The 24,839-nt window shown below is 39.0% G+C and overlaps 3 protein-coding genes across 4 annotated transcripts; 1 reads left to right on the top strand and 2 right to left on the bottom strand.

The window, feature by feature from the left end:
• Positions 1-132: 132 nt before the first annotated feature.
• On the bottom strand, positions 133-8,044 carry usp30 (ubiquitin specific peptidase 30). Of its 2 annotated transcripts, none has more exons than XM_008418675.2 (13): positions 7,905-8,044; positions 6,236-6,345; positions 5,358-5,531; positions 5,159-5,262; positions 3,907-4,005; positions 3,735-3,780; positions 3,556-3,650; positions 3,410-3,469; positions 2,606-2,692; positions 2,442-2,522; positions 2,088-2,310; positions 1,881-1,989; positions 133-1,280 (listed from the first exon to the last, which is right to left on the bottom strand). In XM_008418675.2, the coding sequence occupies exons 1-13, from the start codon at positions 7,985-7,987 to the stop codon at positions 1,031-1,033; spliced, it is 1,521 nt and encodes a 506-aa protein (XP_008416897.1). In that variant the 5' UTR covers positions 7,988-8,044; the 3' UTR covers positions 133-1,030. The 2 variants fall into 2 exon arrangements, with proteins under 2 accessions (XP_008416897.1, XP_008416898.1); XM_008418676.2 differs by lacking the exon at positions 7,905-8,044 and adding an exon at positions 7,639-7,856.
• Positions 8,045-9,099: 1,055 nt separating this feature from the next.
• On the top strand, positions 9,100-18,546 carry svopa (SV2 related protein a). Its single transcript, XM_008418674.2, has 16 exons — positions 9,100-9,249; positions 10,648-10,805; positions 10,910-10,995; positions 11,094-11,192; positions 11,659-11,730; positions 12,683-12,807; positions 12,888-12,951; positions 13,050-13,175; positions 13,251-13,379; positions 13,486-13,559; positions 13,965-14,041; positions 14,160-14,264; positions 16,115-16,226; positions 16,302-16,383; positions 16,489-16,578; positions 16,675-18,546. Exons 1-16 carry the CDS (start codon positions 9,215-9,217, stop codon positions 16,873-16,875), a joined length of 1,635 nt encoding a protein of 544 aa, XP_008416896.1. The 5' UTR covers positions 9,100-9,214; the 3' UTR covers positions 16,876-18,546.
• Positions 18,547-19,291: 745 nt separating this feature from the next.
• On the bottom strand, positions 19,292-24,389 carry LOC103470317 (D-amino-acid oxidase). Its single transcript, XM_008418673.2, has 11 exons — positions 24,281-24,389; positions 23,629-23,829; positions 23,058-23,172; positions 22,634-22,710; positions 22,336-22,401; positions 21,308-21,362; positions 21,115-21,219; positions 20,955-21,037; positions 20,583-20,700; positions 19,988-20,086; positions 19,292-19,894 (listed from the first exon to the last, which is right to left on the bottom strand). Exons 2-11 carry the CDS (start codon positions 23,820-23,822, stop codon positions 19,769-19,771), a joined length of 1,038 nt encoding a protein of 345 aa, XP_008416895.1. The 5' UTR covers positions 23,823-23,829; positions 24,281-24,389; the 3' UTR covers positions 19,292-19,768.
• Between the last annotated feature and the right edge of the window lie 450 nt (positions 24,390-24,839).

Genomic DNA, 24,839 nt, shown 5'->3' with positions numbered 1-24,839 from the left:
AAATCTTTTTAGAAAGTCCTGTTTTTGATCATCTGAATCTTCCATGACTTGGCAGAATGTGCATTTCGGTCAAAGACAATTTAACATAGTTTAAAAAAAAACCTCATTGATGTTAGTGCATTTGCAACAATCTCGCATAAAACACAAAAGTAAAACTTTATTATTTTTTTAAACTTGAAAACAATCACTTTCAAATACATATAGTGGACAGACACTGCTGCATTTAGATTTTCTCGGTTTGGTAGGAAACTTGCAGTTATTTACTGCCGAGGATTTAAAAACATTTTCAGGATAAATTACCCAGAAGCATCTGCACATAATCAAGTCTCGTTAACGAAGCCGACTAAAAATCTGCAGAACCTGGACACCATGAACAGCTGCTTGGATGCATCGTAATTTTAGGTAAGATAGGACAACCCTAAGAGTTGCTGCACAAGTGGTTTCATATGTATGATCGAAATGCTGAACATTAACAACATGGCACTTTATCTTCCACCGTGCAGGCTTACAAATTACAGCATAAACAAGATTTAAAATGGCAGAGTAGTAGCTGAAATTACCAGTGTAAGAGTTTACAGCTGCTGTTGGGAATGATGGGAATGTAAATTAAACAACAAGGCTGCAGCTGGGACTATTTCACAGTTTTTTTTTATGTGCAACAGCTTTATTTCACTTTATTAAGTGTCTGCGATTTAAAGGAATTTTGACAAATTAACAGGAATATCCAACAGCATTTTTCATTTATATTTACACCACTGCATGATAAAGTCAAAAATATTCTGAAAAAACTCATTTACAGTGTAATCACAGGGCACTGTCAAGTGTTCCTATCATCTGTTACAGGAAACTGTTCAAAGTGTTAAAGACAAGTAGCTTATACGACAATCATATCTGAGAGAAACCCTGCAGGTCCATCATCTTTGGGATTACCGGCATCCGTTTTGGTTTCCATTGCGACACGACGGTGTGACAACTCTGTGCAAAGCTGCCGTCACGAAGCCACCCGGTGGTAACCACGGCAAGAGGTCGATCAGGCGACCACTCGATCGATCGTCGGCCGTCGCACTCTCTCGTAGAAGAGTATGTACGCGTTGGAAGACAGCACCTCCTGCAGGCTGGCTTTCCGCACGGAGTCATCAGACACCCAGAGCCACTGACAGCTGAAGGGTGAGGCGCTGCAGGCCGAGGGAGGGCTGCGGCGGTAGGTGACAAAATGTCCTGAGTGCATGTCACCATGGTGAACCAACACCGCTGTTAGCTGGAATAAATACTCCGCGGAGCTGGAAGGAAACGCAGAGATCCGGGCGTCAGCTCGGTGAAACCGCCTGGGTGTCCGACCTGTGCAACCTTACATCGCTCAGGTGTAATGAAGTTTTTGCTGTAGTTTGCATTATAAGCACAAAAACTGTCCTGCTTTGTAAAAGTTATATTAATTTTATCCACTTGCCATTTTAAGCTTTTGAAGTTTTAATCATTTCATGCTCAGATTTTCTTTGAGAACAAAAGTCTCCCATGGGACATTTTACACCAATCACAGATTTTGACTAATCATAATTTTGAATGATTCTCTCCAACATGCTGACAATCATATTTTAATGAGACTATGTGAGGGAAATAACCATTATCTTCCAGCAGGAGGCTGCTCAGATTTATTTTAGTTTGGTTCTGTCAACTGGCCCAAACAGCTATCAGAACCACCATCAGTCTAATCATTTCTATTGTGTTGTGTATGTTGACCGGCCTGTTTTAAGCCTCTGCGAAACACTTTTAGTTGCACTTTTATCTCTCTTAAAAGATAAAAGGCTTGTTTAAAGGCTCCACTCTTTGACAGGTGGCCATGTCATAAAGCGTTGATGATGAACGGCTGCTGCAGAGTTTACCTGAAGTCATACGTGAGACCGAGCTGTGGGCTCAAGCCAGGAGAGAGAAGAAATACAGAAGAACAGGTTCCATTAGAGAAAGGCTTGTTGTTGTTATGATGTTCTGCACCTGGAACAAAAAAGGGGGAAAGAAAATTGATGCAAGAAAAAGCAAAGAAAGAGCGAACGATCCTGTTAAAAATAAAAACACCTATTGATCCAACACACCTGTCCCATTGGCTTTTAGCCTTTCTGTGGAATCCTCCAAACTTTCTGTCTTTATGGCTTTAGGAGCCAATGTGAACCGCTGACTCCTCTGTGTGGAGCTGTTGTGTTTGTAGCGATCCATCGACAGATACTCCGTGAACTGGACGTGCTCCTGACGCTTGGTGGGCGTTCCTTCACTGGACCACGTCAGTCTTTGTAGGTGGATGCAGAGGCACTGAGGGAGCTTAAAATACATGAAACAAGGGTTGCATTTCTTTCCCCTCTATGAATAAAAATATGAAACACGCATTCATTGTGTACCAGCAATTAAAATCTCTAACGGTTTAGGGAGAAAACCGATAAAGAAAAAAATACCTTTCCAAGTTTCAGCTGTTTAACAAACGTTGTCCTCTGGCTTTCGAAAACTTGCCCGTTTCTTGTCGAGCTTTGTTGAAGCTGAAGGACGACATAAAGATCAACCGACCATCCCACCATGTCTGTTCACAAACAATGGAATTATTTTACAGACACTAAAGTACCTTTGTGCAGTTTTCACACTCCACCTCTTTGATTGTCTCTGACGAAATGAAATGCTGCAGACACTGATCTAGAGAGAGAGGCCGACCCTGAGAGGAAAGACGGCTTAAGTGAATAGAAACAAAAACCAGCTACTGATGAGCGACACACTGCATTTACAGAGCTGAAACCTTTCCACGTTACAACTTATTAGACTTACATGAGGTAGGCAAACAGAAACTAGTGCATAATTGTGAAGAGGAATAAAAACCGTAGATGGTTTTCAAAAGCTGATTACAAATGAAGCTCTGACACATGTAGTGTGGATTTGTATTCCTAGACCTAGAACCTAGACATTTAGCTCAGGTAAATGTAACAGGATTCCTTCCAGAATTTCCCTATATTTAGCTGTAGCCATCTTCCTATCAACTCTGACTTTTCCTTGCTGAAGCATCCCCACAACATGGTGCTGCCACCTCCATGTTTCACCATATAGAAGGTGTGCTCAGGATGAATCCAGTGTTTGCTGTATCCCTTGCATGGATTTTAGCAAACAAAAAACATCTTTCAACAATGGCTTTCTTCTTGCCACTGCTCTATAGGGCTTAGATATGTAAAGTGCACCATAGATAATTTGTCCTGTTTTCAAATTCTCCTACCTGAGTTGTGAATCTCTGCAGCTCCTCCAAAGTTACTAATGCCAAACTCTTTAGATATTCATTTGTAAAGACTTTTGAAAACCAAGAATCCATTTTTTCCCACTTCACAATAATGCGCTAACCAATCATGTAAAGTGCTACATTAATAATCCTGCCTTTTCAGCTTACCCACTGAGGAAGAGGGATGGACAAAGACAGGCTCTCAAATGAGTCGTACCGTACTGGACTCTATTAATGAACAAAGTTGAGTTGTTATTCACAAATTAATCATATCTAGCATGCTACTTAGTTCTATATCTCATAAAGAAACACACTTGGATTTCACAGTGCTTGCACGACATATTGCTCGTTAGATGACCGTGAAAAGGATGCTGGGACTTCCAGAGGCCTGGGATCGGATGAAGAGGAGCTGCAGAGAAAATGAACTAAATATAACACACTCATTTGCTGGTATTCTTAATTTGGCCTCTTGATTTTTATTTTTTCTTCATACCTCGACTAATGCAGGCCACAGTTTTGTCCTCTTCATCAGGAAGAGACTAGAAACAAAGCAAACACAAAGTAGGAGAACGTTTAACTAAAAACAAAAAAACAAACTAAACAAAAACAAAGATTTGTGTGACTTCTGCAGTTTGGGATCCCCGGTGGATGTGGAGACAACTTACCTCCAGGGACTGCACGTCAAACAAATGTGTGACTTTGGGTTGCCGATTTCGCTCCTCCTCTAGAGAAGACGTGAGGACGTGAAAAAGTTCATGTGCATCCTTAAAAGGGAAGAAATCAGATTTTTAGATGTTGCACAATAAGTTAAAGCTCCATTCAGAAGTTTACACGTGCACCTCATCAGCATGAATGCCAGGTTAAGTTTGAGCTTCTAATTATGCATTTTAATCACTTATTTTAAAAACTGCAAATGGACCACATGTTATTTTTATAGCTTTCAACAAGCTTCTAGCACAATAATTCTTGAATATTTGACAACTTTTTAAAATCAGAATTAACAGAATGCCTTTAGGTCAGTTTGTTTTCTTGCATATACGCATCTGGCTTTTAAGCGAGATAAAATTTTAATTACGGCTGCTATAAGGACTTTATTCAGAAGGCTGAATCAAAGCCATTGTTCAAATGTGTTTTAGATCATAGTCCTGTGGATCCCAGTTTCAAACCTGTGATCCAGACCATCATCCTCAGTTAAAAGCTGCTCAAACATTTATACATTTGAGTCACAGCTGATCACAGAGACAAGCCAAATGGCTTCTGGAGAAAGTTTTTTTCTCATAAATTAATCGATGAGACAACGATTAATTTATACACGATGGCTAGAAGAATACGCAGAGGAGTCAAGAAAAGGCTTCACACCTAAAAACACCAAACCAGAGGTAAAGCATAGTGGTGGCACCACCATGCTGAGGGCCTATCTTGCTGCCAATGGTGCTAGTACATAGCACAGACAATATAATGTAAGGAAGAAGGACAACAACCTCCAAGTTCTTTAATTTGACCTCATTTCATGAAGGTAAAACTTGGACTCATTGACATACGTTTCAACCAGGTAATTACTCAAACACACATGAGATCTGGATTTGGAATGGATAATACAGGGAATGTGAAGTTTAAGGAATCATCATCCTAAAGCACTGATTTCAATCCTACTGAAAATGTCTTAACTGTGCATAAATATCAGGTCGGTGGCAAGAAAGGAACCAATTTAAATGAACTCAGTTCTGCCAAGAAGAGTCTGCAAATATCCAGCCATAATTATTAGAGAGACTTATTGATGTTTAAAAAGTGAATGGTCAGGTGCAGCTTCTTGTTTAATCGTTCCACCCAGAAAGAAAAGCTATGAACAGGACATTCATGCTGATGTTCAGTTTATATTAGGTTCTGATCACAAATGATTAAAAAAAGCAGTCCGACCTGCTCTTCAAATGAGCTGATGTGCCAGCGATACAGTCTGAGAACATCCAGGAGGCATCCGGCATCTAAAACATCCTCGTCTCCAGGCTCCTCACTGGACAGAGCTGTCAGACCACAATCCGTGATGGGAGGAGGGAAACTAACATTGATAGGTTCTTTATGCTCTACTTATTTCATGCGACAGCCCCTACACACTTACCTTTGAGTAGTTGCAGCAGCGTGGAGGACAGCTGGTTGTCTTTGCATGACTGGATCGAGGGCAGGCCTGAAAACCTCTCCAGCCATTTGACGAAAGACGGACATGCTGCCAAACCCTGAAGCAAGGAGTTCAAGAAGCAGGTGTTGCCCAAGTTCAGCAGACCTGGCACCATTCCTGTGGAGAAACCCAAGCCATGGCAAATCACAGCCAGAAATGTCGAGGCCTACCCGCACGCCCCGTTTCCGTAACTTCAGGGAGAGTAGGCGTTATTTTTTTCTTAAAAATTTTGAGGTTGGTTCTAGTTGTACTCTCGTCACAGACGTGACATTGTTACTAAGCGGTTCTAATGATTAAATCAGTGAGGGAGGTTGCTTATATGGGGAAGAAGCCAGCCAACTTTCCAAAGCCAATCTAATCTCCCAATCAACTGACAAAGAAGCACTGCTGATGTAACACAGCAGCAAAAGAGAGGGAAAAAAAGGCATTGCTACTTGCAAGCAATACCAAGAAATTAGATAGAACTGAGGGAATATTGATCCTGTATCTGCATTTACCAAACTCTACAAACCTGCATTTCAAGCAATGCGGTTACTTCTTTAGCTCTGCGTACACACAATCACCATAAGCCCTCATTTGTTATAGTTACATTAAATTGACAGTAGCTATTCTCAATGTTATATTCCCCCAAGAGTTGAATGGTAAATGGTCTGTATTTATGTAGCGCTGTACCAAGCGCTACATAATCTGTCTTTCCCGAAACACAGATTCTAGTCATCACTCATTCACACACACATTCATGCTCTAATAGTTCATTTTAATAACATAAATTCTGTCCTATAGTTTAAAACGGGTTCAGTTTAAATCCCCTCACTTCTCACCTCTCTTCCTCTTCTTCCTCTCAGTGATCGGGCCCCACAGGACGTATACTCCAGCTGCAATAGCAGCCGCGATCCCTCCGATGAGACCCCAGTTTTTTATCATCTTGTTCCTGAAAAATAAAGACAACGGAGAATGGACACACATTTAGGGAGATAATCGACAGGCACTGAAAGTCCATTTAGCTGGGTAAATATACTACTGCCGCACAGAGAGTAATAGCAAATAGAATTTGCCAACCACAATGTTTTTTGTAAGTGTGCTGTTAAAAAATTTGCATTGCAAAGACGACTGTGAATCTGCTAACAAATTTTAAGATTTGGACACCTCACAAAAGTAGGTGTTTGTAAGTCTGGTGAGGGATTTAAAAAGATCGCAGAAGAATTTCAAGTCAGCCATTCGACTATATGGAAAGCGGTTTACAAGTGAAGCACATTCTAAACATGTGACAACGTGTGGCTGTGAAACGAAAAGCATTCTTATGGAGTAAAGTCTTGGGGAATAAGATGCTAGAAAAATTGCAGAGGGGTTGGAGTTTTTACTCTGTGTAGCTCCTTCCTCATTTATTGCTGTGCACTGCTGTTGAGCGGCCTGAAAGATGACGCCTAGACTTTACAAGACAGACTAACTGGAGTTTAGAACAATTTTCAGTGATCAAATAGTTTTGGTAAGGAAACTAAAGGGCCATCATCCATCTTTATAATTCTGAAACGATACAAAAAAGGTATATTCTACACAATAAGCATGTTTGCCTGGACATCCCTGTAAATTTGAGCCGATATTTCTTTATATTAATACCATTATTATAACTGTATTGATACATGAAATGCGTTTGCAGTAGTTTTAAATAAAAGGTATTAGATTGTTATTTTGAATGTTTCTGTAAATATTTCAGTAAAACCATGTTTTTTCTTACTTAGGGTAATCATACAATGAGGGGTTCATACTACACTGCAAAAACGACAGCTTTGCAAAAAGTTGATTTATTCCACATTTATTTTGTCACCTGAACTATTTTTTCAGTATCAGTCTTTACCGAAATACAGATTCTATTAAACATACATTGTTTTGAGAAATCACTATTCTATAAATAAAAAATCCAACTATGCATTTAAGGATTCCTTTAAGCCATTCCATTCACACATATCAGGTTGAGTTAAATGACCACCTAAAAAAAATAAAATGAAAATCGTTTTTTAAATACCACATTTCCATAAAGAAAATGAATTCCGCGAACAATTATCGATTTAAGATCACTATATAAGTGTTGGACCTAGTTTGAATCAAAGTTTACATTGTTATTAATATCATCAGATAATCACTACTTTAACATGATCTGATCACATCAACTCCAGGACCTGTCATGTGTAAAAACGAGCTAGCTTTAGCCTCCAGGCTAACTTACCAACAACACCGAGGCCAGGCTCCACTCCGAACACTAAGGTAACTTCACAAATGCAAAACATTCAGATGCTGTCCCAAAAACACAAGTAAATGCACTAACGTGTCACTAACCACACTCGGGTATGAGATTTAGGGGCATAACTCAGACTGCGTGCTTGCTCTCTTGGCCATAGACGGCCCAGACGGCCTGCTAACCTACACTTACAGCTGCCCTGCTGAGAGCTGACCCTGATCACCAACTTGTTGTTTACCACATGGAGATCTTACCTGATTGTGGGTCCTGTGCCAAGAAACTCCCCCACAAGCTTATCCGAGCTTTCTGGTCTGCACCACAACATTCTGTTGTCCATGTGGAACCACCGTCCTGGGGAGCATGTTTCCACACGGACTTGTTCAAGAGCGCAAACCAGCCAAACAAACGCTTGTGGAAATGGCACTTGATAAAGTTCAGCCGTTGCATTGGTTCTGTAAATTAATAATTTTACATAAAAAATAAATAGACATAAGTCTTCTTTATTTTCACAGTATATCGCCATTGACACTGGAATATCGGTTTAATTTATTATATATATTATTTATAATTTTACACAGATAGATAGATAGATAGATAGATAGATAGATAGATAGATAGATAGATAGATAGATAGATAGATAGATAGATAGATAGATAGATAGATAGAACTAATGAGCCATACTCTGTAACAGTGACCTGACAATGGCGCCACCTGTTGGAAACTTCTCTGTGACCCCTGAGAGCTTTTAGTCTGACGCTGTTTTTTCTAATTTCAACCATATTTACTCATATACCCCCAAATCAAATCAAGTGCAACCAGCTTCAGTTGCCTCAGTTAAAGGACATTTATTACTGCCATTCTTAAGAGAAGGCAACAAAATGTAATCAACCATGGGGCTTGCTGGAAGTGTCACACTGTTCAGTAGGCAGTGCTACCACTTACAACAAACCCCTAACAATGCAGAGACACCATAACTCTTGTGTCTCACTCCCCCTCATTTGATCTGACGTCACTCGTCATAGTTTCAGTTTACTGTGACTTTTTTTCTCTGTCTTCTCTATTCCTGTACATGCCTCCTTTTTTTAAACTCTATTAACACATTTTAAAAATCTTATACTGTAGTTTGAGAACTACAATGCTTGCAATATGTTTGTAAATGTCTTTCAAAATCCTTACAAAGAATAAATGCTCATAAAGAAATATTATTTATCAATATTTCTACCTCTTTTCATCATTTAAATCTGTGATTTGGCTCATATTCTAATTAACTTTTGTCCGTTTGTATATTATTTAAAATCGCCTCGTTTGAATACTGACATATCCTTTATTAATCTGGACACCTGTCCTCGTCTCCCTTTCTGTGAAGGTTGCAGAGTCTTGTGTTGACCCCCACTTTGATCAGGAGTCACGTGGTTCCCCCTGAGCTCATCCTGCGCGGCCTCTGATTGGCTGCCGGCAGACGCCCCGGACCGAGTCGCTCTCCTCGGTGCTGAAATCGCCGACCGTCGCGATAATGTAAACGGCGATGAGGCCAAACGGAGCATCGTTAAAAAAACATACGAAATGGACGATGACCTGTTTCAGTTGAGACAACTTCCGTGAGTAGAGCATAGTTAATATATCAATGCCGGGCTGGTTTTAAATCACATATTGCGACCGATGCGTCGGTCTCTGACTGCTTCGTGTTTGTTTCATTAGCTCACCACAAATAGCCTGGCAGTCCTCAAACACAGCACTGATTTACACACTTAAATCAGTGTATAGACTGCAAAGACAGTGTTAGATTCATAAAGATTAATTTCATTCTGATATTTTACATTATTTTTCGTATACACAGTTATTAACAAGCCGGTTTGTTGTGTTTTGCAGACTGACTGATCTAGACTTGCTGCCGACTTTACAGTCATGACTCATAACGTGGTTTATATAAACCCGTCTACGTTTAAATCAGTTAAACTGAAGACTGGTTTCTAGCTGCATTCTTCTTCCTCAACAACTAATTAGGCCTGCTATAAATATAAATCTGTTAAAAATGTGGATTGTAAATATGCTTATTCGCATATAGTTAGTAAAGAATAGCACTGGTTTAATTTTGCCATTTGTGCATTCTGAAGGACATCTTCATGGACCTCTTACACACTTAAATGCAACCCTGAGGCTTTACATAGCCTGGAGGTCATGTTCTGTAATTACTGTGATTAAGACATCACAGGCGCTCTCTATTATTTGTGAGTGCAACTAGCAATTTTTTGTATGTGGGGGAAGATTATATGTTGCCTATTGTCTGGGTATCTAACCTCTCATAGGGTTTTGCCAGAAGGGAGTTTGCACCATTTGAAAGTCTAGATATCATTTATACACAATGTCATTATGTTGGTAGATTTACACCCAACAAAGTCTCATATAACCAAGTCTACTGCTGTAATTCGTTTTACACCAACCATACCGAACATTGATATGAAATCAAATTATCCTGCTGTTTCTTTTTTACATGAAATAGTTTGTGTTTTATAGCTAGAACTTGTCATAAATCAACTTTACCTTAACTGACATTGTTTAGTACTTTCTTTGAGAAAGTTCAGACTTTATAGGCAAAGCTAGAAAACATGGTGTTGATATTATTTCTTTCACACTCACAAAAGTGGGTAAGTAGCCTGCAATGTCACTGCTGCTCCAAAATCATGGACACTGTGGTTCCTCGAAATATCATTTCTAGACCTGTTAGAAGGTAAACAACAAAAAAGGAATCTTGCAATCTTTTCAATTTAGTTTAAAAAAACAATATATTTTGTTGATCTTTGAAGTAAAGTGACTAGGAGGCATTTTATTTTCCCTGTGGTTGAATACTTTGGCACCACAATACAAGCATCAGTTACAAATGTGTCTTTGCATAAAGGAATATACCTAAACTCTTCGAATAAGCTACATCTTTTCTTAGTATTTTTTACTAAATAATTTATGATCTTTTACTCTTTTGTTGTTTTTTTTGTTGGTAGTGTTGTCCGTTTTCGTCGCACAGGTGAGAGCACGCGATCTGAGGAAGATGTGGAAAGCAGAGAGCAGGAGGTCAGGCCAGCCGAGCCTGCTGATCTGGAGTCTGTGGCACTGGCAGAAGGCGCTCCGGTGCCTCGAGAGTTTGCCAATCCAACCGACGGTGCGTAATCTGCTCCTTTTCTCTAAATCCTATACTTTTCTGTTCAATAAAAGTAATGATTTACTCAGATTACTACCAAATTATCATCTGTCTCATTTTCTCAGACACGTTCATGGTAGAAGATGCTGTGGAGGCCATAGGTTTTGGCACATTTCAGTGGAAACTCTCCATCCTCACTGGTTTATCCTGGGTGAGAATTGCTCAAACTCCATGCAAGCTTGACAGAAGTTGTTGTTGCCCACTCCCACACTAATTTCCTGAGTGTCTCTTGGTTCCCTGTTTGTGCAGATGGCCGATGCCATGGAGATGATGATACTCAGCATCTTAGCCCCACAGCTCCACTGTGAATGGAGACTACCAAGCCTTGAGGTGGCACTGCTCACATCGGTAGGAGTTTCCCAAAGTTTGCAGAGTGATCCTGCATATAGCGCTTAATGACTGTGCTGGTAATTGAAATAAATGAGAATACTGGGGTTTATTCGAAAATTAAGAGGGAAATTGGAAAGCAGGTTCAGATTACAAAATAAAAAGTAAACAGAGAATCTGACAAATAACCATGACAACCAAAGAGGATATATATCAATGGAAGTGCAAGCAGATGGCTAACACGATGCAAGTAAGGGAAGCTAATAGAAATGACTCCTGTAGAAATCTAAATACTGTAAAATTAAACATGATTCAAACAGAAAGATTAAACCTAAACCCCAGAAACAATAAAACTGAGGCTATAAAGATATCCTAATGATCATTATTAAACTGAAATTCACCAAGACTGCAGAGACGTGAAACTGTCTGTGACCTACTAAACCTTCTCACACAAAATGCTAAATACTTATTTCCATTAATGATGCAGGCGGTGTTCATTGGGATGATGATCAGCTCTTCTCTTTGGGGAAACATATCTGATAAATACGGCAGAAAGATGGTGAGTTCTGCTGCAAATCTTGTGAAAATAATTCATGCAATTCACTGCCATAGTGTTTAGAATCCCTGAAGCATCCAGTGTCCCAAACTTTATTGAGACTTTATTTGATTGAACATGCATCCCTTGATTCCAGTTAATCTACACAGCAAATCAGTTTATTTTCTTTACATTATACTGATTTGATGTTGTGCAGAATGGGTACATTTTGATGATAATCAAGAGAAGTGTCAAGACCAAATGCTATGTTACAGAAAGAATCTCCTTTTGTTCGACTAGATTCCCTCTTATAAGGTAAAAATCAAATTTGGCCCTTTTGGCTAAATCATGCTAAAATGACAGTTCAGCTTGGTACATTTCTCTAAACCTCCAGAGTAAATTTACTTCAGCTGATTCAGTTCTACTTTAGTTTTAGTCAAGATGTAGATTTTACAGTCGGAGGCATATCTTTTGTATTCTGACAAGGATTTTTGTAGCATTTTGCACCTTTTGGAGAAACATTGAGGTGAGGCTCAATACATTTTTTAAAATTCTTTTTTTTTATGACTAATAAATTAGGTCTGGTGACAACAGTTTTGTTATATATTTCCAGGTGGAAAGTACTTCTAAAACCCCTTGGGGCTAAACAGGTTTTGTTAGTAGAGGCTCTCTGTTCAACTTGAATGAGCTTGGAGCTTTGTCTGGGTAAAGACTGCTTGTCCTTACCCAGACAATGGGTAACACTTGTACACTACAAATCATTAATTTATCAAATCAAATCTCAATAAAATGCAATATTCCTGGTCATACAGAAAAGTGTAAAGGGACTGAATACTTTTCCAGGTTACTGCTTGTGTAGTTGTGCTTGTGACAGTGTTTCTAGATTTTAGGATTATGAAAATATCTAACGACGTGATTCGAATTCACAAAAAGGCATCTGCTACATAAGTAACATACTGATCATATCCACCAACAGGGCTTGACTCTGAGTGTGCTTTGGACCATGTTCTACGGCCTCATGAGTGCATTTGCACCCATTTACGGATGGATCCTGGTCCTGCGTGCGCTGGTGGGCTTCGGTATAGGAGGGGCGCCTCAGTCGTAAGTACCTCATTCACTGCCCTGAAAGCAACAGTGAAACAAATGAGCTGAGTCGGTATTTACACTGAAGCTCTTTTAAGGGTGACGCTGTATGCTGAGTTCCTTCCCATGAGATCCAGAGCCACATGTATTTTGCTGATTGAGGTATGACTTGCTCCAGACTGTCACACTGTAACAAGTGTCCTTTTCCCCTTTAACTACTTTTGTGTCTTGTATTTTTTATTTTTTTTATTTTTTTTTAGATCTTTTGGGCAATCGGTACAGTGTTTGAGGTCCTGTTGGCGATCCTTGTGATGCCCACTCTGGGTTGGCGCTGGCTGCTCGGCCTTTCCACCATCCCTCTCTTCATTTTCGCCTTTCTGTGCTACGTAGGTACAGCAGTTTAACAGGCTGTCCGTCTTTATGAAATGACATGCTCATTGCCGGCATGTGTGTGCTCACAGTGGCTGCCAGAGAGTGCTCGGTATGATGTGCTGACGGGGAATCAGGAAAAGGCTCTGGCAACTCTGAAACGCATAGCCACAGAGAACGGCGTCCCCATGCCTCTGGGGAAACTCATTGTTGCCAGACAGGTGCAGGACATGCATGCTCTGAGTAACGACTCTTCTCAGCTGTGTAATCCAGTTATGCAGGCATTTATCTCTTTTTTTTTCTTTTGTATCTGTTCTTTCTAATCAGGAAGATCGGGGGAAGATCCGAGACTTGTTTTCGTCACACTTCCGATGCACCACGGTTCTGCTCTGGTTCATTTGGTAAATGAAACAAACGATAAAGCAAGCACAGTGTCCTCTTCAAGACCTGCTCAAGCTTCAGGATTTTAGTGCTTACTATTTTAATCATTTTTTAAAAATTGCCTATGCATGGTGGCTTGTAAAAACATTTACACCCCTTAAACTCCTAAATACTTTGTCACATAACGACCACAAAATTCAATGTATTTCATTGTATTTTTATGTTCTAGATAGAGCAACACAAAGTAATGAGTATTTGTGGAAATGAAGACGTGTGGTTTTCTACAGTTTTTACAATTAAAAATCTAAAAAATAGATCTTTGATGTTTGTGGCTGTCACGTATCAAAACATGGAAAAGGTAAAAGGACATGAATACTTTTGCCAGGCACTGAGTCTGATTTCATTTTGCATCTCTGTCAGTGCAGGTTTGCAAACGCCTTCTCTTACTACGGACTAGTGCTGCTCACTACAGAGTTGTTTCAGGAAGGAGGCGCATGTGGAAGTGAGTCAGAGAGGTCATCGCACAAATAGAAACAGCAGCGTTTTAGCAAAAAGCATTATCAAAACATGTCAAGACATGGACTGAGAGATACGTTTTGCTGCTTAATGTCTCCCTCTAGTGCCCAAAGGCGGAAAAAAGGAGCTCAGATGCAGCTTGGAGTGTAAATATCTCAATTCTGATGACTATAAAGATCTGCTCTGGACTACATTGTCTGAATTCCCAGGTAAATAAATCAAATATGTTTTGCTATGTCATTGTTATTAACAAATATGTTTCCTCTGCAGTATCTTGGACACAAAAACATAAAAAAAAATGTTTTAAAAAGATGCACAACAGTGTAAAGCAACACATCAGAGAATACTGTTTGGCAAAAGAGATCACTTAACTCAGATATATATTTGTAAGTTGAATTCAATAAATGTTTATACATTTTATTTCTTTATTGATTACTTTAGCATCTTGTTAGCTCTAACTGCACGTCTGTGCTAAAATTAGGTGGATGTATTTGACATAAGCTTAAGTTTTTGCAGGTGTAAGTTAGAATAACATAGAAAAACTAGAACATTTCTGAAGAAATTTAAACAGGGCTAAAAATGAGCATCAATGTTAAAGTAAGCTACGATGTACTCAATAGAGTGAGTACATAGATTTTTACTTTTGCAAAATTAAAAATTGATTGTTTACTTTATGGCACTTGGTTACCAGAAAATGCGCTCATCTCTTAGCAACAGATTAACAACAAATATTGTTATTGTTCAAAAAGCATAAGATTTCTTATGCTCTTTTGAAATACTACTTATCTTACAAAGAATTGTGCAGTTTTTGAATTTTTCAGAAAAGTTACTTTTTTTTTTTTGGTCATTGGTGCTATATTTGCGTTTTTATATTCAACAAAAATATAAAAATCTTAATTATACTTTGTGACAGTTTGTTACCAGAAAAAAAACTACTTATGTCTTAACACCAAATTAATGACAAGTAATATTATTGTTTATTAAACAGAAGCTCTTTGGAAATACTGCTTATCTGCTTAAACAAAATAAATTTACAGTTGGTAAGTTTTGCAAAAGTAAACATCTGATGTTTACTTCATGGCACTTGGTTACCAGTAAACACACTCATCTCTTAGCAACAGATTAACAACAAATATTGTTATTGTTCAAAGGACATACGATTTTTTCTGCTCCTTTGAAATACTACTTATCTTACACTACTTACTTAACAAGAATTGTGCAGTTGGTGAATTTGCAGAAAAGCGAATATATATATATATATTTTTTTCTTTTGTCATTGGTGGTAAATGAATTATAAAACAAATATACTTTTCTGTAGTAAGTGTTCTGCCAAGGTGTTGTCTCTGTAGTTCTCTACATCTCTGCCCTCCTCAGTGTTCGGTTGCTATGGTAATTCATGCCCTTGTACAGTGTTACATGCACTTAATATGAGGTTGGGGCTGCATTTGCATGAATTGTTGCATCAGTGCAGCGACGTACGGAGGTGGTCAGTCAGTGGTTCTGCCGAGGAAGACTCTGTGCTTCAACATGGTGGCAACACCAGAAGATATAACGAAACTTCAAATAATTACTGACAACAGAAACTTTCCACTGGATCTCAGGCTACTTGAATTCAGTGACTCTGCACCCTTCCTTTGAGACATTGACTTACAGAGCTCCCTAGTCTTACAGTCATAGTCTCTTCAACTTTTTTATTCTAGTTATTCAAGAAACAGACATTTGAGGTTTTTGTTAGCTGAAAGTCAAAATAATAAAAATTAATAGAAATTAATTCTTGAAAAATTTCAGTGTGTACGTAATGAGTCTGTATCAGTTTTACTTGATTCTTTTCAGTGTTTTTCTAAGGTAAAAAGATGCACCTGTATGTTTTTGTTAGCAGTTTAAGGAGAGGATCTCACATGCAGAGCAAAATATATAAATGTTTTGTTATAGTCCAAAAGATCATTTTCTTTGTCAGTTCTCTGCTATAATAAGTAATGCTCACATTATTTATCACACATTTAAAGGGGACAAAAGCCTCTGTGTGTTGAAGATTAGTGACTGTGCTCACTTCCTGCAGGACTACTGGTCACACTGTGGGCTATTGATCGATTGGGACGGAGAAAGACCATGGCTTTGTGTTTCCTCGTGTTCTCTCTGTGCATCATCCCTCTGTATGGATGTGTTGGCAGGTAAATACAGCTTTTACGTCTTATGAATTGTTTAATCTTTATCTGCTCCTCTTGACACCCATTTTTCTTTTGCAGAGCATCCATGACGGTGTTGATATTCATAGCCAGAGCATTTATTGCTGGAGGCTTCCAGGCGGCCTACGTTTACACTCCAGAGGTAATATATCCTTGCAGACTCTTGTATGAGCTTACACTGTGAGAAACAGTGAAAGCAGGGTGATGGATGAGCACGAGATGGTTGTTTTCTCTGGGCTTTCTGCAGGTTTATCCAACAGCAACCAGAGCTTTGGGTCTGGGAACAAGCAGTGGGATGGCCAGAGTTGGTGCCCTCATTACTCCTTTTGTTGCACAGGTAACACTTAAATTTAAAAAAAAAGTATTGATTATTTGAAGTGAACTGGTTGCATGAGTTTATTCATCTTGGTTTTCTGGGACTTTCATTCTGCAGGTGATGCTGGAGTCTTCGGTGTACCTGGCCCTCTCTGTGTAYTGCTGCTGCTGCTTGTTTGCTGCCGTCGCCTCCTGCGCTCTGCCCATTGAAACCACAGGTCGGGGTCTGCAAGAGTCCAGCAACCGTGAGTGGGGACAGGAGATGGTGGGCCACAGATCAGAAGAAATCCCACACTCCAGCTCTGGTTCACAGGGTTGAGGACATGCTCACTGTGGTACAAACTGGAGGCGAGACCAGATGAGAGGAGAGGAGAAAGCTAAGCCAGCTTTCTGCCCTTTTTGTATGTTTCTCCTAAGATCCAGGCAGCACCATTTTTACATCACATTACTGTATGTAAAGTCTTTAAACACCATTGGTGTCACAGGGTTGCCACTGTAAAACTACGTACGCACAGGACGAATTAGAAAGACCGAGCGATGTTCAGGATTACAGGAGATGATGGTGAAAATGGGAAAGGTTTCTGAAAAGGGGAAGATAAATGATGTGAAAGTGTTGAAATCTATCTTCATACAGAAAGAGCCTTAAAACAACCTATTGAGTAGGTGACAAAAACCACTTAGGAAACCAATGAAAAAGCAGCCTCTGTAGTACACAAAGCATACTGAACGTACCATCTCCTAAGTATTCTTAGCAACAAAAAAAACCACGATCATCTCATGTACATGGAAATTGCCTGCTGAAATGCACTTTAACTTAAAAAAGTATTGTTGAAGAACAAAAATAACTCCTCAGATGAACTGACCAGATTACGCTTTCTTTCACTGAACAGTCCCAGTTATCAAGGTAAATACAGATCCTATATAGGAGCCCTTGATTTTATTGCAAATATCAGAAATTTTAAGAAATGATTTGCTTCACTTTCATCAGTTTCCTAACATAAACTGCACATATAAATGACTGAAATCGTGATTTTGAAAGATTAATCATGACGTGATTGTTTTACCTATGACAAACTTGTAGATTTTCTGAAGCTGTCAGTGGAGGACAGGAAATTTGAAATGTAGAAACTAAGCATTTCTACATTTCAACATTTCAACACAAGCAGCGAGAGAGTTTTCCAAAAGTGTAGTTATTCTTAAATGGTTCTGTTCACTCATATAAATATCGGCAGATTTAAAGTTTACAGTATGTTGCAAACTTATTCATATTCCTTGAATTTCGTGACATTTTTTTTCACATTACAACCACAAATTTCCATACATTATATTCTAATTATATGTGACAAACCAACACCAAGTAGCCCATGATTATGAAGGAAACCGAAACATCTAGAGATGATTTGAAAATGTTTAAATGAACAAATCAATTTGTCCTCATCCTCCATAAGCCAGTACTTTGTAAAGACACATTTCCCTGTAGTTTCAGCTTCCAGTCTTTTGGTGACGTCTACTACTTTAACACATCTCAAGGCTGAAATATTTGCTGTCATATTTGCAACACAGTTCAATCTCAGTCCCACTGAGTGAAGATAATCTGTGAACACGAATTATCAAAACTCGATACCGATTTTAAAATGTATTTCATGACTTTCACAAAACTACACAAATACGTTTTGATTAAGACCATCGTTGTGCAGTCCTCTACTTTGACATGATTGAACAGAGCTTTGTGAAATGTTCAAAGCCGGGAATTTTGTTTTATAACTTTGCTTTAACACTTCTCCATGACATCCCTGACCTATCTCATGTGTTTCCGGAAGATTTCTGTCACTAGTGTTCCCTATAGTGTAGCAAACATCTGTAACGTTCACAGGACATCTGGTTTTGTACTAAGAATAAATTGCATTAATTACTATTCACTAAATTTGAGAACATCTGAAGCCAGTTTGTTTCACTGAATTTCATATAAAAGGTTTCAGAGTAAATGGAGCAAAAAAAAAAAAATGCACCCACTATTTATATTGTTTATTATTATAAGATTTGGAAAACAGGGATCTCATTATCTTATATGCCACAAATATGTAATACTTTGTCGGTCTGTCACATAAAATTTCTTGGTTTGTGATTTTAATGTGAACAAATGTGAAAATGCTGAAGGGGTATGAATAGTTTTACAGCCTCTCCATAGAGCTGCTATCTCAACTTTCTTAAACATGTTCTACTTTGTAAGTGTTAATTCCCCCCAAAATATGATACAACAGGACAAAGGTTTATCAATACAAAGTGAAGGTAAAGTCCAGATGAAAAAGTTAGAGTCTGTTACATATTTACTTAATTTCAGGCCCAACAGAAGTCAGGAATTTGGCCATTTTATCTTGAAAGTACATTTCCAGCTGCATCTTGTAATTATAGTTTAGAAGACTGGAAGGTTTTCTAGAAAACGACATGTGCATTAATAAAACATTAAGCTTTGTTTCTTGAAGACTATGAAAAGTTGACAAATAATCCAGAAATTCAGCCTTAGTATTCATGTGATCAGCCAAAATGGACTGCCTATGGAGGGCTTTATAGTAATGATGTTATTACTCATGTGTCAACTATTCCTCTACTGATCCAGACTTTTAACAGCATCCTCCCATACATAGACCCGAGCTGTGAACGTTTACTGGATGTCATGTTCTCGATGTAAATGATGTAAAAACAAACAAACAAACAAAAAAAAACACAACACCTAGTTCGGTTGTTGTCTTTTGTTTGAAACTGATAAAGAGATGGAGACAGACTGTGGTTATTCCAACAGACAACAAGATATCACCACACACGGGTCCACCAAGATGCTTTGACTCGCCAGTGTTTGAGATATCGTGCAGCATTAAATGTCAATGCACTAGATGTAAATGTGTATGATATTACAATAAAAAACATTTTAAAAATGCTAAGTCATTTTTTATTATTATTTAAAAAATTAATAGAGAAATGTTATATTCTACAATCACTGGATTTACAACAAACTAAGGTTACAAAGACGTGAAACACTGAATTTTTTTTTTACTCAAATTCATTATTTATCTAAGGCATCTCAGGTTGTGGTGATAAAGTCAGATAAAGTCTACAGAGTATTTTTTTTTGTATTACATGTTAGCTTTGTCAAAAACACCTGGAGTGCTGGTGTTGGATTTTGGAAAAAGAAGAGCCCCAGTCCCTGCTCAGGACTACAGGCGAGCTTTGGGGCGTTTGCCCTTCTGCGTCACGATCTGACCGAACAGCCTTGCCGTCTCCTGAGCACAACCCCGGTGAATGGTGAGCCCAAAGCCGCCATGGCCGTAGTTGTGTATGACCTAGAAGAGGAAGAGAGAACCACTGGGTTGTTTTTTATGAAGCTGGACAGCAGAAAGTCAACAATCAGTTGCTGATTTTCTGCTCAGTTTTACCTCAATTGTGGAGCCACCGGACTGTATGGTCTCTCGCTCCAGTCGGACTTTGCTCCGAGCAGGCCTGAGACCGGCCCAGTCCTCCACTATCCTGGCATGCTGCGGAGAAAAAAAAACAAAAAAAAAAACTAACCCATTACCTTCAGTGAAAAACATTTAAACTGTAGCCATTACTCATGTGACAAAAATGCATTTTTCTCTCAACTCTGTCCACACCTCACAAAAGTATATGCAGTGGGTTACAATGGTTTAGATTATGTCATGCTGATGTGTCAGAATGGTCCAGTCAAAGTTCGGGCAGAATGCAGATGCGTACACTTTTCACATCTTATTGGTTAAAAATGTGCATTCGTTTTCCTTCAGAATGATGTGTTTTGGTCCATCACAAAAATCCTTTTGCAAATCACTACATCTGGCTGTCATGACTTTTTATTTGTTCATTTTGACGCACTGACAATTTCTGCATTTTTTAAAAAATGTGTCTAAAAGTGGCTGAAGAAAGATTAAAAGTGTCTTCGCCACAGAAGGCTCATTATGAGTAATTAACTTCAGCTGAAACAAAGTGGCTCTTTTTGGCCTTCTGACGTCAGCTCACCTTGAGACTGGGCTCAAGCCGACACGCAGTCTTCCAGATGTTCTCATGGTCAGTGGAGTTGTTCTGCTCACTCCAGTTTCCCAGCTGGAAAACCCCTCCCACAGTCACAAGACGGCTCCTGCAGACACAGAGAGTCTGTGAGCGGAAGAAAACAGGTCTGACTTTCTGACCTCACTGCACAACAATCCCAAAGCAGCCCAAACAAGGTCTGCGGCCACAAATCAACACCACCAGAAAAGAATGAGGTAAAACTGCCCACTGAAAAACATCTGAGGCATGGCGTTTAAAAGTTGACCAGGACAAACGCTGGTGCAAAAGTAATGCCAGTGTGCTAATGCAATCCACTGCTTATCAGTGTGTTACTGGAAATACCCTGGGATGATATACGGTGAATTGTACACTCCACCATTGGTACTGTGGGTAATAATCCAGTGCTTCAGCCATGGGGCGTCCACCTGAAAGCCAGAAAATGAAGTAAAAAGATCAGTTTCTGTAATGTCTGCACAGGCTCTTCAAATCGTCCTCAGCTCACCTTAACTATCTGGCCACGGCCTGGTGTGAGGTCCGGGTCGGGCTGCAGCTCCCCAGATCTGATCCCAGTGCAGTTTATTATCACATCCACCCCAGCATCAGAAAGCTAAAGGAGTCATGGAGAATATGTAAAATGATAAACAAACATGAAGTACAAAACGTTCAGTCGTAAACATGAAAAAGTTGACTCGTACCTCTTTAAATGACTCTATTTTCTTGTGATAAAATTTGACGCCCCTCTTTTTCAACCTGCAAAAAAGGTTGTTGTCTTTTTAAAGTCTGAACGTTAGCAGGATCTCTGTGGAAATCAAGACTTGTGACAAGTTACATACTGTGATTTTATGAATATAATCTTGGTTATCTTGGATAAAACTTAGTGCGACCAATGGCCTTTAGAAGTCAAACTGCATTGTAATGCAGAGCTTTTTGCCTCAGGAGGGAGATTCTGTCTTTATAAAAGAGTGTCAAAAAGAAAGCCGTTGATATTGACCTCCACTATGAAACATGGGTGTCATGATGTGGCAGATGCTTTTTTTTAGCACTGATGTTTAAAGTTGTGAATTGAAAAACTTTGGATGTTACAAGATTATGAATAATCTTGCGATGCTTTGCCTGGTAACATTTTATTTGAAGGGGTGTGCATAAGACTGACATGACACTGTTATAAACATGACATAACATCTGTCATGAACATAAAGAAGTCTTTATGAATGTTTATGACAGTTGTCATGAAGTGTCATTCGGTAAATAATGGCACTTTAATGCAAATTTGCTCTAAAAGTTGCATTAAAAGTCCATTAAAAATGACAACTTTGCACAATTTTGTAAATTATGATAATTTAATGCAAAGTTGGCATTTTTAATGGACTTTCAATGCAACTTTTAGAGCAAATTTGCATTAAAGTGTCATTATTTACCGAATGACACTTCATGACAACTGTCATAAACATTCATAAAGACTTCTTTATGTTCATGACAGATGTTATGTCATGTTTATCACAGTGTCATGTCAGTCTTTTGCACACCCCTTCAAATAAAGTGTTACCAGTAAAACAAGCAAATAAAAATAAACTCCAATAGGAACTAGAGTTTTAGATATAAATTACTTTTGGCTGTGTTGCTACACAACATAAAACTGTGTAATTATTATTAACAAATATATTAGGAGTAAAGAAAGAAAATAAGAAAAAAATGCAGATTTGACACGATGTAACATTCTCACCAGTCTGTCAGCCATGGTAAGTACGTTTTGCCTTCCACCATGAGAGCTGTGTTGAACCAGCCAAAGCTGAAAAAAAAACATATTTAATGATAATCTGCTATTTAGAAAATAAGAAACAAAGTTGGAATACAAATTATGTGTCAGGAATCACGTCTACTGAAAACATAGTTTATTTTCTTCATGTGTGCCACTGGAAAGCATGGGCTTCGTTTTAATATTTGCTGTTACACTGGGAACCTGATAAGAGGCGCAGACGGCTGCTTGACTGGTTTTTATGGCTCTTTCTGGAGGAACTCACTTGTATCCAGGAAACATTTGCAGCTCCCGCTCTGTGAGCTGTCTGAAGCCCAGGACGATGTCTTTAAATGATGGCTCCTAGAATCAGAAACAGGTTTACTAAGAAAATGCAACACAAAAATGACCTTATCTGTGTGAGTGTATAGAACCACAATTAACTCTGTGTGTATCCCCGACCCATAGAGAGGCATCTATGTTTCCCAACCACTGCTGGCAACCATATTTTGTTAGTCTGAACAAAGCTGTGCTTCAGTGTAGCTGAACTATTATCTGTGACCGACAATGAACTTGTAATAATTCTATAAATAATCTTTAGGAGATTAAATTTTAGCTTCGCTCTTTGTTGTAAAAAAGGCTAACAAGTCCATGTCTTATCTTTAAGGTCAGAGTTGTAGTGCATTTTACAAGATCAAAGCAGAACTCACTGGACGGGGTTCAGTGCAGAGGTTGTAGCCTGATTGGAGGAATATGCCCATTTTTACTGCCTCAGGTGAGCTCAGCCAGTTCAGCAGGTAGTCAAAGGTCTCCTTATTCCACTTCCTAAAGATAGAAAGAGGAAAAAGTGTCATATTTGGAATTAATATGACAACCAACTGCACAGTGGTGCAGTTGGTAGAGCTGTTGCCTTGCACCAAGAAGGTTCTGGGTTCAATTCTCAGCATGGAGTTTGCATGTTCTCCCTGTGCATGCGTGGGTTTTCTCCGGGTACTCCGGTTTCCTCCCACAGTCCAAAAACATGACTGTCAGGTTAATTGGCCTCTCCAAATTGCCCCTAGGTGGGAGGGTGTGTGTGCATGGTTGTGTGTCCTGTATGTCTTGTGTTGCCCTGCAACAGACTGGTGACCTGTCTAGGGTGAACCCCGCCTCTCGCCCGGTACGCTAGCTGGAGATAGGCACCAGCAACCCTCCCGATCCCACTGAGGGACAAGGGTGTAAGAAAATGGATGGATGGATGAAGAAAAAAAATGAATTAACAATTATAGAGACTGCACTCACGTCTCCTGGATTTTGCCCTTATCATAGAGGTATGGCTGCCATAAGCCAGCCGCTCCATCGCTGGTGGTCAGAGGGGTGAAGCGGTCTGCATACACCTCAATGGTCAGTGGGCTGACTATGGAGTGGTACTGCTCATATATACTCTGAGCTGCTGACAGGCCAATGACTCCAGCTCCAATCACTGCTACTCGCATCTTTGCACTGAAATGAGACACAGTAACACTGATTGATCTGAAATGACTTCTTTATGTACACAGATATACTCCACATACTGGTAAATAACACCCCATAAAACTTTACAAAGCTGCTTAGGCCCGTGCATCTGCGCTAATATTGCACGCTGTGGCATGAAATTGTGCATGAATGAAATCAGATGTACTGAAAGAAAAAAGTTACACGATTCTGGGGAAAACGTAAATGGTTGCCCAGACCCAGCAGAAACAAAAAGGCTATGCTCTGCAGTTCTCTGGACTTTGTGCAGTTCCCATGCAGAGAGTTTTATGTAACAGGGGGCGACGAGTTTGCAAAATATGTACTTTGGTTAAGAGTGTATAAAAAATAAAAGGAAAAGCAGTGGAATCTACACAAATTTATGAAGTATGCCTTAAATCACAAAACGGACGTTTATAAGAAAGTTATTTTCTTGACTTACCTTTGGATCAAGACTCCGCTGAACACTTTCAACTACCAGTCACTGACTGAATCCCATTTTGCTCCATATGTCACATGGAGGAGGGCGGAGCCTGCAGGCGGTCAGCTGCGTGCGTGTTGCGTTCACGTCCCATCGTTGAAAGCACAACCATAGCGGACACATGGGGGCACACGTCACTTGTAATTCAACGTCACCAACATGGTATTTAATAGCTTTTTGAAAATAAATAAAAACCTACTTATTTTGCACGATTATGCAACCACAGTTCAAAATGGTGAAAATGTTATTTATCAAAACTTAGCACTTTAAGTAAACTTGGTCGCATAAAACAAATCTATTTTTTTTTTTTATAAAAGAGGCATTCATATCATATTCAAAACGGTTTAAGCTAAAAATAAATAAATTAATTAATTAAATTAAATTAAAAAAACGTTTTTAGTTTTCTGTAGAAAAAATACATATCAGCATTCGGTGACCTGTCCAGGGGTGTACCCTCTCTCTTTGTATTTTTTTTCTTTTATGAAATATACTGAAATATGTTGCATATATTTTTTGTGCT

The sequence above is a fragment of the Poecilia reticulata genome, linkage group LG9 (genome assembly GCF_000633615.1).
Source record: "Poecilia reticulata strain Guanapo linkage group LG9, Guppy_female_1.0+MT, whole genome shotgun sequence".
NCBI lineage: Eukaryota > Metazoa > Chordata > Actinopteri > Cyprinodontiformes > Poeciliidae > Poecilia > Poecilia reticulata.
This window is presented reverse-complemented; position numbering and strand designations above follow the sequence as displayed.